General features: G+C 26.9%; 1 protein-coding gene across 1 annotated transcript; it reads right to left on the bottom strand.

Annotated features, from left to right (window-relative positions):
* Positions 1–2,122: 2,122 nt before the first annotated feature.
* Positions 2,123–8,643, bottom strand: LOC100568635. The gene is made up of 7 exons (XM_016803391.2): positions 8,470–8,643; positions 6,569–6,676; positions 5,524–5,599; positions 4,651–5,444; positions 3,124–3,219; positions 2,699–2,880; positions 2,123–2,604 (listed from the first exon to the last, which is right to left on the bottom strand). The coding sequence occupies exons 3-7, from the start codon at positions 5,567–5,569 to the stop codon at positions 2,358–2,360; spliced, it is 1,365 nt and encodes a 454-aa protein (XP_016658880.1). The 5' UTR covers positions 5,570–5,599; positions 6,569–6,676; positions 8,470–8,643; the 3' UTR covers positions 2,123–2,357.
* Positions 8,644–12,645: the final 4,002 nt, after the last annotated feature.

Here is a 12,645-nt window from a genome sequence, read left to right as displayed (position 1 = left end):
CTGTTGGCGCCAAAGGTTTATATATATTATATTAGTAATTTATTATTTATTGTCACTTTGTGTTAGCCTAGTTAGGTATATTAGATGACCAGCCCCTATTGTGCCCACTAATATTTACCTATACATGTAACATGTTAAATTTTGTTGTTAATAGTAAGCCGGAAAACCAGAAATTTTAGTTATGAGAGATTGTGTTGATTGATTATACAAATAAGAACCTATCCTAATTTATCATACTGTCCACTTCACCGATTTATCCTACAAACAATCTATTATTGTTAAAATAACCAACACACGTGGTTAAATTAACAATAACTGATTTTCAAATATATATTAATAGTTACAGTTCTTTGAAATTAGTAGTAAATATAATACCGAATAATGTTATATTTACTATTAGCTGTATATTTAACACCAATGAATGTTATGTTAACTTATCAATAGGTTGTATATTTAACCACAAATTATTTTTGTGTATACTTCAAATAAATTAGTTTAATTATTATTTAAATTTAATATTTGTGTAATAAAGCATGTAGATAAATGTTTTAAGTGTATTTGGAGTATTAAATAATTTAGCTTCCTCACCAAATCATTCTTGTAGAATGTACTGATATTAATTCTATACATATTTTCTTAAATAATGTATTTTAATAATTATAAGTAGATACTGTTACTCATCATATTAGTATTCATATTGTGTATTATATACTAATTTAATATTGAACTTTATTCAATTTAGTGACGTTACAATTCAAAATAAATAACTATTTTTGTTAGTTAGATTAAAATATTATAATATGTTAATATGTGCACTGAAATTTCATTGTAAAAATTGAAACTAGAAAACTTATATTAACTATTAAGTATAAATTAATTAGTATGAAGTTGTATTATTTATTATATAATATATCCCTTGTTAATAATTTTAACTGTGGTAGCACTTGTGTAACATATTTTAACATAGCCAACGGTGTGTCTCCTGTGTTGATTGACCGGATGAGTGCGTTCTCCTGCTCCCCGACAATAAAACAACCAACATAATATATTAACCTCTTTCAATCAGTATTATACAAGTATTACCTGAAGACACCCATCCCGTCTATTGGTAATAATGTGTATAACACTAAAAATAGTTCTCGCACGGCAAAATCATTTGTACTGTGGCTACTGTGCGACTGCCCTCACCCTGTGTCCAACGTGAACGCAGTGAATGCGGAAAAAAACAAAACAGCTTGATTTTTGCCGTGTTTCCGCGTTCACGTTGGACACAGCGTTATATAGTGTTTACTGACTATAATAGTGGCCTATACTGCCAACAGAGTACAAACTGTTGAGTGTGTTGAGTCATTTAAACTGTGTGGAATAATTAATATTTTCAAAAAGAATAAAGTTTCATTTAATATAAAAAGTCTATAAACCAGTTTTTTTAAACCAGAAAATATATGTAAAGTAGTAATTACTAATTAGTGCCTAAATCAACTATGATTTTGAGGTAGATGTATTTGTCATACATTGAAATTGGTACTGTATGCTCAGTATATATATTTTATGCTTATATTTATTCATTCATTAATTTTGATACAAAATAAGCCTTCCTGATTTGCTTCCCTTTAAATTACTAAACCAAGAATCCAATAGCATGTCAAGCATTAATAAAAATTAACCATAATAATTTAAACATCTAGATAAAAAAGTTTTATCTACATATTTATCTAGATAAAAATTGAATATTCTATCTTCATATTAATCTAGATATTAATTTAGCTAGTAATCTAATATATATTTTTAAAATATATGGTTTTAATATTATATACATGAAGTAATGACTATCATTTTGTATGTGGAATACCGCAGATTACAATGATGGTATTTAATGCACAAATGTGCATAACCAAAGTATAGAAAGTTGGTAAGAGACTCAGAGGCTAAAAATTTAAAAAATATATACTTGAAACAACTACAGAAATTCTTCCAAATTCTTCCAAATTTTGTTTTTTTTTTTTTTTAAATTCACAAATATTGTGTAGACATGACGTATCTACATAATATATGATTAATATATATATAATATGCCTATATGTTTCTACGTTTTTATACATGTTTCAACTCTATGGGTAGACAATCAAATGCAAATTTATATTTTATGCTACCAACACTAGCCTATTACAATCTTTGTACAGATTTCCCAAATAATTAAGCGTGTATGTTAATTATTATAATCAATTTATAACAATATAATGTGGGTTTATGCTAAACTTTTTTATCTTATAAAATGATTTCTACTTCTTTTTAAACGCAAAATAAAACAACATTAATTTAGTTAATTTATCCCATTTTATTTTTTGTTTTTAATTTTACAAGTCAACATGGCTTTGGATAGTCGGCTGGATTGTGCCCGACAAATTCCAGGCTGATATGTTGTCACTTGAAAGGTTGTCCACCTGCAGATTGGTATTGGTATTTAATTTTTTATCTTGCATTAACACAAATGTTTTTAACTGTGGTAACAATAGCGTGACATCCTTCAACATGGCCATCGGTGTATCTCCGGGGTTCATTGACCTTATGAGTCCAATGTCTCTCAACACAGCCAACTGTTCACTGTAAAACAAACCACCAACAAAATTTATTAACCTCCTCCAATCAGTGTTATAGGATGTAGGATGATTAAAATAAAAGGAGTAGTGATACTTACGAGTTCCCAAATAATATTGTTGTTTTTAAGTATGTGTGCAGGACGTGAGCGCATTTTGCAACATTGCACGAAGGCAACACCATCCGAACAAGATCCTTTAAGGTCACCATCCAATCCGAATAAATGCTGGGTTTGGCATTTATGCAGTGGATAGTTTTCCCATCGAGTTTTACCATTTTGATCTGTGTTAAAATATATAATTATTATTCATTTATGTTTTTATTGCGTGTCTATTAATATGGACTGTTACATTTAAATACAAAACTCTGATATGTAAAATTAGTCAATACAATTATAATATTATTAATTTAAAGTTAAATCTATATTAGTATCTCATGTTTAATCCAAAGATTATATATTATATTATAAAGGTTTTATAGCTCCCAATAACTGTAAGCAAACTTAAAATATTAAAAATTATAAACCTTGTACGGAGCATTATTTGAATAATTATTTTGTGCTTGAGTTTGTGGAATAGTTAATTTTTGTTGTTGTTGTTGTTGTTGTTTCTGTAGTTGATCCTGTTGAAAATTTTAAAATAAAAATTTTGTTAAAATGTAGGTATCTACGGTTATTCATTTATGAATTATAACAAAATATCAAAAATCAATTGACGTGAAATATTATCTTTACGGATGAATATCTAATGTCTACAAAATTTGAACTTCAAACACTCAAAAAAATTTAACTTGCATTTCTGGAAGACTTTTTTTTTATTATTAATGGTAGGAAAACATAAGGGATTTCTCGTATTAAATTTTCAAACATACATGTAAATTTTTATGAATAACTCACTCAAAATATCTTGATGAAACATAATATATAATATGTTATGCTCAATGTGTATAGGTGAAATGCTCAATTTCAATGGACAATGTTGAACATAACAGGCATTGTAAAGATTGACCAAATTTTTCATTTGTGTCTGTCATCAACTTTTAGGACAGTAAAAAATGCTTAAAATTTCTTCAACAACATCTATTCTGATAGAAAAGTGAATCTAGTTGGTACTTTTGGGGGAGGGGATGAGATGTAAAAAAATCCATTGTAGTTTTTAAAAGCGACAGGAAAAACAATATCCACACATAAAAATTAAAAACAATCGGTCTAAAAACGAGAATTTTTACGGAAAATCAGTTTTGGTTTTTGGTGTAAATCTAAAAAAAAAACCAGTTGGTACATGAAATTTTTACTGAATTTTTATAACATTTTCTATAAACGATAAATATTTAAAAAAATATTTTTACTTTTTTGAAAGGTTTACGGACATTTTTAGTTCCATTTCTTTTAGTTTTTTTTCTATAACAATATATAACAATATATATATTATATAACAATAAAATTATATTTGTTAGGGTAAAAAGCTTGAAAATGTAATAAGTCTCCTAATGAATTGTTACAATGTCCATTGAAATATATTAAAAACACATACATCAATTTTTTTTTACTAAGCTTTTAAAATTCAAATTTTGACAAAAGAAGAAAAAATCACAAAAATGTTCAAATTATTTTGAGTTGGAAAATCCCAAAAATTTTCCGTTTAAATCACAGATTTTAATATATAATACAAGATTCCTTATAAATAAGTTATCAACCTTTATCAAAAATAAATGTGTATAAGTACCTAAGTCGAATTAAATATTTAAAAGCATTTAAAGTTCAAATATTTAAATCATTATAAAATTCAAACATACATCCCTTCGCTCAGAATCTAAAAAGTATAATAAAAATAATAAAAACCAAAAAAATTATAAAATGCACGTAAAAAGTAAAGCCTTCAAACTATGTTTCCAATTTACATATTAATTTGTCAGGTTCAAAATATATAATTATTACTTAATAAATGTATTTATTTATAAAAATAAATTATATATTTGAATAGATAGTGAAAGACACATGCAACAATATTTTTAAAGAACCAAAATATAAAAAAAATTTAATATAGCACATACCATATGGTCCTCCATCATTGGTCCTGGTGCAGTTGAAGTGTGATCATCAGGTACTACTTTACGGAATACTCTAAACCAGGAACCTGGTGGATTGGTCTGGAGAAAGCTTTTACCTATTGTGAGCTCTGAATTAGCAAATTCAGCTGGCCAAAATTCATCAAAATGTGTTTCTGGTGGATACAAATGTTTGATATCATCAATGCTGACCACTAAGCAAGAATCACCAGCATAATACTCAGCTTTAACACCATACAGTTTACAACAAAACTTGAGATAGGCCAAATTCCAATTTTCTAATTTTACAGCTCGTTGTATAAGACTTTCTGTATCTCCCTCAAAGTAGAATATAGGCAAATATTTTTGACCATTTTGAGTACAATATGGTATACAGAAGTTAGGGTCAGAGTTACAACGCACAAAACCACATTTTTCTTTGTAACCCGAAGTATTGTTGCACTTTAATTTTTTATCACATATGTGTATGAATAAATAAAAGTTATGAATATCTTCCAAACGAACGATGTAATCTATTCCTGCAAAATATTGGAAATCTTTCCCTTTTTCATAATATATTTTGTTTATGTAATTTAATATCTTCGCCTCCGAAACAGTGATCACATAAGCTCTCACTGGTGTGCATGTAGTATAAATATAAGATTGTATATCACGTAAATAATTATTAAGTAGTTCATATTCAGCCATCCGAGTAGCTACAAATTTTACAGGTTTACCATTAACTGAACGCAATATAAATGGTATCTGGCATCCTCCTATTCTTTTCAAAGAAAATCCATCTATATTGCACAGAACAACATTAAATATAACTGTCTTGATATGAAATTTTAAAACATGAATAAATTCCTACTTGTTTACCTTTTAATATATTATCTAGATCTTTTTTCTTCATTTTATCCGTCATTGCATTAATTTCCGGATCAATAGTTAATTCCTGTAATTTAATTATAAAATTATGTCTTAATATAATTCAAAAAAATATAAATAATATAAAATTAGAAATATATATTTGTATTATTATTTTTTATTATTATTTTGGCGAAATATTATCATTAAAAATCAAAAAATTATTTGTCAAAATAAATGTTTGAATGTTTTTTTCCTGAGAGCGGATAACTTCATAATAAAGAATTACTTTTTGTTTTTGATTATTTGTCTGTAATTAAAATGTCTAAAATTTTGGTAAGGTACCAATAATAGATATTGATAAAATTCAAAATTAAACATTTATTATAATTAATGATAGTGTTTTTCAAGCTGGGGGCTACAACAGAACACATTTTCTCAGCATGCTGTTGCGCATTCTAAATTTATAATACTACCAATTAACATAATATTTTCCTCTTTGTATTATGAATACTGAAAAAGTTATTAAAATAGTATTTTAAATAATAATTTTATATTTAATTTTATCTTCAAAGTTTCTGTCACAAATTTTGGATAACATTTTATAAAAATCTTTTAAAATACAAAATAAATTGTCTACATAATTGACATGTCAGTATTATAAGCTTATAAAATATCATGGACTTGCCAAAATACTATTCTAATATTTTTAAATAGTTCTAACATATTAATTGGGAAAAAAGTTGACTAGTTTGAAGAGATTAGCTCATAAAAGTAACTTACAAATTACTAATGAATTACTTCAAACTATTTGTGTTAAAGTGACTTGGAACATTAGTTAGTTACACCACAACATTTGTTATATACATAGGTAAATTACTAAATGTAGCTTAACAACATAAATTTTAACCACACCATTCAAGCATAAATATATATATAGCTTCTAATTTATAGAAAATTGGTCATGGTCGACAGTCCGCAGTCTGATTATTCAAATTGGGACGGAATTTAGTATTTTATTTCATAAATTTGTATTTTATGTTTTACGAACACTCACTAATTGTTTAAATTACGATCCGTCCAATATAGAAATTAGAAACAATATCTTCAGTGTATTTTGTAAGACCTCACCAAAACAAGATATCAATGTCAGTTGTAGATTATCCTGAAAATTAAAAGATATTATATTATATAATGTACAAAATGTATTAAATTAACATGTACGGCTGAAAGTAATATTGTTTCTTTTGAGGATGTTTATTATAGGTAGGTACCATTTATACCTATGTCAATTTACATAATTCATATTATTACCTACTTCAAAATGCCTAACCAGTATTATAAAAAGATAAACTCTGGTTTACAGTTTCAACCCATTAAGTTATAGTTCATTCCTTTCAGTACCTGTGCTTACTCTATTTACCTAATTATTTACATATAATTTATAATTATATTTTAATTAAGTATTCATTGATATCACTATATCAGTAAAGTAGTTTGGTTTATTCAATTTAAAACAGGGCTAAAATCAAAAATAATAATACTGTTTACCGTTATATGGATATGAAGCGTTATGATCGAATGACTGTTTAACGTTATATAAAATTTAAACGTTATTCAATTTATGCGTTTAAACGCTATAAAAATTTAAACGTTATGAAGTGTTTAGCGTTATCTGATGGATATAGCTTGTTTCCCACATAAAACAGAGTGATGAAAAATATAATATTACAAAAATAACCATAATATATATTTTACTGATAGTTATAATTTTATAAATATTTTTTTTTTCATGTTTCAATCATTTATCGTTTCTGTTTCGTTATCCGTTATCCGTTTTCAATCGTTTATTGTTTAGCGATATGTTATCCGTTAACCGTTTCAATCATTTACCGTTTACTGGTACGTTAACTGTTATTTGTTTCAATCGTTTAGCAATATGTTATCTGTTATTGATTTCAATCGTTTTTTGATATGTTTAATGTTATACTCATAACGTTATAAAAACGTTTTAAAGCCCTGATTTAAAATAAATCACTTCGAAAAATTCAATATAAATTAAATTAAATTAATGTATAATCAAAACAATATAGGCATAAAATTACGTAAAATATAATAAAATTATTAAGTACAGGTATAGACAATATACATTATATGAGTACATTGTACATAATATTATAAGTATTATATCCTCAATCATGGACGTATATTTTATGTACAATTTATGCAATTTAATTGGTAATCTATTATATAATAAGTCCCTTAAATTTAATGTGCTTAAGAAAATGTTTTTACATATTTGAAATACTACGAATTTCTAATGAATAATATTAAATTGAAATGAATGCTAAAAAAAAGTTTATGTGGGATCATTTTTTAGTCTCATTATTATTTTTATTATTATTATTACTATTGATATGGTTTTTATTGTAATTGCATGATTATAAGCAAATTAAATTATTGTATTATATTATTGGCATAGTTTTTATAACTGGTATGTATAAAATGTAACCAATTATTATTGTTATAAACTCTCAACTCTCAACACAGACGTTGCTTTTAGAGAGTAAGTATCAACTTCTAATTTAAGGTACTACTTAATATTAAAGCATGTTCTAATAAAATGTTGAAATAAATAAATAACTAAAATAAAATACAAGTATGAGTTTAAAATTTAAAAAAATAATTATGATAATATGAGAGGAGTGTACGAGTAAACATGGGTTAGGTTAGGTCAGTGTTTCTCAACCTTTTTAAACACGGGTTAATTCAAGAATAGATACTATAAAAATTATTTTTCATATTACTTATAAAGAGGTAAAAAGGTTAACCGTTACCAGAAACGTTACAAGGTAAAAAACAAAACGGCCACTGGATTACGTGTCGCACGAGAATACGACCTAGAATGTGTATAATATCTTCATTTCGGTATCGTTATTATGACAAGTACGTACCTACCTTATATTTGAAGTGATGCTAAACGCGAATAGTAGCGTATGCGAATTGAATTATTTCACAAACTTGAAGAAATAAAATATGACGGAAGCAACAAACACATCACAAGCGTCGTGTCTTGAAGGGGATGATATCAGTTCTCCTACAACCAATGAGAACTGACTACATCAGTGTGGCCAACTGTAAGAAACCAAAATCTGAATTTAATTTAAGTTAGGCTCTACATAGAATGGGTATGCTATTCCACCATTTTGCGACTCATTTATCAATGATAAAATAATAAAATAAAGGGGGAGAAATTCAAATTCGGATGTAAACACAAGCTTAAAAGGAATCGAAAACCTAAATCGATTTATAAAAAAATAGCCTAATTTTCATGCTGTTATTGAATAAATGTTGATTATTAACAAAAAATAAATATTTATTAAGTTAAGTTATTTAATGTTACATTATAAGATACATTTAATTTCCAATTACGATTGAAAATAAAATATATTTTATTCAATGAATAGAAAATAAAGATAGAATATTAATAATAAAGATTGAATAAATTATGAGTTTTAAGATTTATTCAATTTTTAATCAATTTAAAAAATTAAATATTGTTAAGCCAATATTTATTCATAACTATATAATATTTTGGTTACAACGTAAAAAATAAAATATGTTATCAATAATTAATTAACTTTTAAATTTAAATATTTTAAATCCAATTCAAATTCAATATTTATACAATTGCTTTGATTGACAAATGCTGTGTGGGGTACTGCTAAAATGCCTAAAAATGTTGGTAGCGTGCGATGTACATACTAGCGAAGGTACGACGTCGTATGCGATCTACCAGAAATCCCGAAATTAAAATAAAACGTTATAGTGGATTCAATGAGTTCATTATCTATTCTAACCTCGTGTTTTCCATTTGTTAGATATGATTTAAATAGCATAACTCTTATAACTGCCAAGTCTAATTTTTTAAGCAGTATAAATTGTGATTGGTAGAGTCAATAAAATATAGAAATAATTTTATTTTTGGTATCCATATATTCTCTATACATATAAAGTTAGTAACATTGAATAGGTAATGCATCTTTATATATATTTATAGTAGACAGTCCTGGTCGGAAACCAAATTTATTTGGTGAAAAAAATTATGTTTGTTCAAAAATATTGAAATATTCTTGTTTTAATGCATTTTTTCAAAATGTATTGTTTGCTAGAGCTAAAGTAAAGTTATTAGGAGGGTATAGTTATAACGTTTTTTTTTTTCAACACAATTTAAATAATGGAATGATAATAGATTTTTAAATTGAGAATGATATATATATACCTAGCTGTAGTTAAAATGTTATTGAGCATATAATACTATTAGTGGGTAGGAAATGTCGGGTACTGTGTATTTTAGGAACTTGTTTGTTTAGAATGATTGTATGTATTGTATCTATTTAAGTTTTATGATATAATTAGAAATTTCATTTTCAGTTAGGTGTAAGAATGGGTGTTATTCCTATAGGTGTAAGAAAAATTGATTCCCTCATGTGACACTATTAGAACTAAAAAGATTATCATCTTTTTTAAAAAAATAGTTTCTTTAATAATATTGTAATGAATATTAATTTCCATTCGAGGGAAAAAATTGACTAAAGGTATTTGTAATATTATTTATTGTTGTGTTCGATTGATCGATTCCATTGTCATCTTTAATCATGTAAATCTGGCTCACATCATTTTTCTTTTTTTTATCATTACAGGCTAAATATGAATGATTTACCAAGTTTTTTTCATATTACAATATATTATAACCTCATTAGTTTTAGAACTGTCGGCTGTTTTAATAATAAGATTAAGACTTATAGGTTTCTATACTTTTTAAATTTACATTTTGTAAATTACAATAAAATAACTAAAATTGTTATATCTTTCGTTTAACTATCTAATTTCATCCAAATTTGAACTTTATAATGCTCAAAAAAATCTTACGTATGCAATTTTAATATATTTAAATAGCTATAGTAACAATGTAGGTATTTACAAGGACCTTTTTTTTCAAGCCTTTTGACTCAGCAAATATTTTTTTGTTACCATTTATAATGCTTTTATGTCTGTATTATAATATTTGATTACATATGATGCCGTTTTCCTTCAAACCACCCTTTTGCACTATCTCTGCTTGGAACCAACTTGGAACCGCCTTTTAATATATATGTTTCACACTATAAATATTATTATACTTAATATTGCACTTCGGTGGGTTTTTACACATAATGTAAATTCTAATGATATATTATGTTTAAGATATTATTAAGAGTAGGTATCGCGTGAAGACTACGATATGCATATGATATAATATATATATTATATCGACGGAAAAGTGCGCATTAATTAACTGCATGTGGGGGTACATATATTTTACTAATATTTCAATTGATTAATCAGCATTCTCATAATATATTATTATATAGGCGAATTGACTTAACCATCTCATCGGCATTCGGCCTTATAATAATAATATAGGTAGGTATATTAATTTTATAATAATAATTATATAAAAGTATGTATAATATTATGCTAAGTCGTATATTAGTAATACCTATTACCTATATAATAAGCTATAGCATTATATTTATATATACCTATTATTATATATACACTATAACAGTGGCGTGGTGAATGGGCTTTTATGACGCCTAGGCGTCATGGTGGATTTTTTTTGAGGTGGGTGGGGTGGTTGGGTACATTATAGTAACCAATAACATACAACAAAAATTAAAATATTTACAGTCACATAATAATTATATGTACTATATATTATATTAAGGGGATAAAGAGGGGGTAGGTACTGAAATATATGCTGGGCATCAAGATTTATAAATAGTTCACCACGCCACTGCACTATAATATATATAGATGCTTGACAATCATTTATATATAGATAACAATTAACTAATTCTGTCACAATAACACAATGTTTTTTAATATAGGTAGCGTTTTTTATTAAAAAACTTAATTTTTTAACCCATATAATATGTTTCCATCAAATTAGAATATATTTTGTAATGTAGGAATATTCGTACACTATAATTATAGTTGAACATTTTAAATGTTCGTACTAAAACCATTGGTTATATAGAATAATAGAATACGAATTGTTTAGAATAATATTATATTCTATTTATTCTATAATCTAAATCAATAATGCTTTTTATACTAATACCATAGAATACTATTCTATGCTAATACGCGATTAATACGAACATTCAAGATTCAAATGCTCGTATTTTGTCTATTTTGTCATGGTATTTTTGTTCGCTGGGCAATAATACGTATTACGTAATGAATAAATCGTATAATCTAGACCTAATAGTACATAATATATAATATAGCCCCGCCGTTCCAGTCGAGTCAAGAAAATGATCGCCTAAAAATAGTTCGCCTATTGGTATAATTCCGCGTAATTACGCAATAATCTTATTTATCAGTGAATCCAAAGCGACAGACGATCTTCAACGTCACCACTGGCCGCGGCGCTGCTATCGCCACCGGGCCACCGTCGTCCTACACTACACGTCTACACGGCTATACCGACATCGAACATTCTAACTGATGGACTAAAATATTCAATTACTGATGTGAACCATTTAATATTTAAACCGCGTGTTATATATAGCTGCTGTAGCGAGTGTAGCACTGTAGCACATTGTTATATATTTATATTGTACAGTGCACAAAAAACGAATAACGGCTGTTGCCTATGACTGTGCTTTACTGCCTTGATCGGGCTTGATGTCAAAATTATTGGAGAACACTATAGAGCAGAATAATAAAACTACATGTAAGTACCTGTATTTTATCATGATATACCGTTTTTGTGATCTAGCTATTAAAATACGTACGTCACACCAGCCCCCCCATTTTCAAATTATTGAAACTTTATTATTCTATCTTTTAGTATGCTGTTTGTACGAATTTGTAAGCTGCGTTACAGAATTTGTATGAATAAAGTGGCTCAGATAAACCGAAAACCCATCGGGGGGGTGGCGAGACGTCACGCCAGCCCCCGACATGGGTTATTTTAAATTTTTTTCCTACCGATACATTGCCCTCTATTCGTACGTATTTGTACGCGCAATATAAACATTCGTAAGCTCTTCGGTCCGGGGGAGATATCAAAAAACCCGTCGG

The sequence above is a fragment of the Acyrthosiphon pisum genome, chromosome X, assembly GCF_005508785.2.
Source record: "Acyrthosiphon pisum isolate AL4f chromosome X, pea_aphid_22Mar2018_4r6ur, whole genome shotgun sequence".
Taxonomy (NCBI): Eukaryota; Metazoa; Arthropoda; class Insecta; order Hemiptera; family Aphididae; genus Acyrthosiphon; species Acyrthosiphon pisum.
The sequence above is the reverse complement of the archived record's forward strand: the minus strand, read 5'-3'. Positions and strand labels throughout refer to the sequence as shown.